This window comes from Theobroma umbraticum, unplaced genomic scaffold (genome assembly GCF_002168275.2).
Source record: "Theobroma umbraticum cultivar Fairchild unplaced genomic scaffold, ASM216827v3 scaffold_34.0, whole genome shotgun sequence".
Taxonomy (NCBI): domain Eukaryota; kingdom Viridiplantae; phylum Streptophyta; class Magnoliopsida; order Malvales; family Malvaceae; genus Theobroma; species Theobroma umbraticum.
The window spans coordinates 485,469-486,868 of record NW_018397275.1 but is presented as its reverse complement, the minus strand read 5'-3'; the positions used below and the strand labels follow the sequence as shown (position 1 = coordinate 486,868).

At 38.2% G+C, this 1,400-nt stretch overlaps 1 protein-coding gene across 2 annotated transcripts in view; it reads left to right on the top strand.

Annotated features, from left to right (window-relative positions):
* Positions 1-1,400, top strand: part of LOC110427419 (RAD3-like DNA-binding helicase protein) — a 17,044-nt gene that overhangs the window by 1,996 nt on the left and 13,648 nt on the right. The window contains exon 3 of one of the 2 annotated variants that reach the window (XM_021442933.2): positions 906-1,054. In XM_021442933.2, the coding sequence (XP_021298608.1) occupies positions 906-1,054 (149 nt within the window). Of the gene's footprint in view, positions 1-893; positions 1,055-1,400 lie in introns of both variants that reach the window. The other variant, XM_021442934.2, reaches the window with a different exon arrangement.

Here is a 1,400-nt window from a genome sequence, read left to right as displayed (position 1 = left end):
CCAGCTACAGCCTGCACCCCACAAATAGAAACCCTAAACTAAACCTAACCCTCACTCCCTTAGCTCAGTTCCTCTCCCTGACCGCACCACAACCGTAAGTTAACTTATTGTTTTTTACTCAAAAATAAATTAGATGGGCTGGGCTACCTTTTTTCACCTTGGAATTGGGCTGGGTTGGGTCAGATGGGCTACCAATTTTACAGCTTGGGCCTTGGGCCTTTAAGCCCAAACCCATCTAACCGACCACATAACCGACTGACTGTGGTTGGTCGCGGTTTGGTCGGTTCCCTCCCTTGCATCGGTTGATGGTGGTTGGTCCCCCCACCCTGGTCGGCTGGTTGGTTGTGGCCTCCTTCGCGACCAAAACTTGCTGCACTGACTTATGCTCAGCCCTAGCTGTTTGAACTATTTTCTTAATTTGCAATCTGAATTGAGTTGCTTTGGAGTATATAAAAACCTGCTGTATTTCTAAACAATCTTTTCACTATATGTTTTAACTTGACTCATTCTTAAATTTATCTACAATCTGCTAGGTTGTTTTTTTTTTTTAATGAGTATGCATGTGAAAGATTGCTTGTTTAGAAACAGATAAACATCATTTGAATATCTTGTATTCGCTTCTTAAATATGGCAAAAATTTGCTTGCCTTTTATCAAAAGAAAGAGAAAGATGAAGATACTGCAGATTTCTAACCTTTTGATGTGATATATCATATTTGAGGGAACTTTTGAGTCTTGTCAGTCATTGTCGCTATAAGTTCTTAACCATGAGAATCAAATGCTTGTTCCATAAAGAATCTTCAGAGGTATTAGTAGACAATTAATCATTTAGATGTTTTCATGAACTCAATACTTTGGCTTTTGAACTTTGGATTTTGACTTTCCGAACGCTAGAGGATAATACAGGCCCAAGATGGTAGTTTTGGGATCACGGGAGCAATTGTGCATACATGATGAAGTGAGCTTACTTCACGGGAAAGCTCAGACAAATGCCTGCCGTGCCCTTTGCAGAAAGCGTCAGAAGCGTCATTGCACACATTTTCCTCGTGTTGCTGGTAATTGTACTATACTTTTCAGCATAGATTCATCAGACATGCACAGGCCAATGCACAGAATGTATCAGAATCTATAGATTATTCTGTTTTAATTTCAACTTTGACTCTGAGTTGATGTCAACTTTTCTCATATACAGACTGGCAACAATTATACCTACTAAAGAGGTATAAAGTAATTTATATATATGAAAAAGAAGTAAAAGGGAAGGAGGTGGATTTTGATTCAGGCTTTAGAGTGTATACTAATTATTACTTAATTCTGTGTATGGTTTTTAAAGTTTTATATTTCATATTTGAATGTTATCCAATCCCCAAGAAGAAAGTAAGCAATGCCTATCAATTTTGA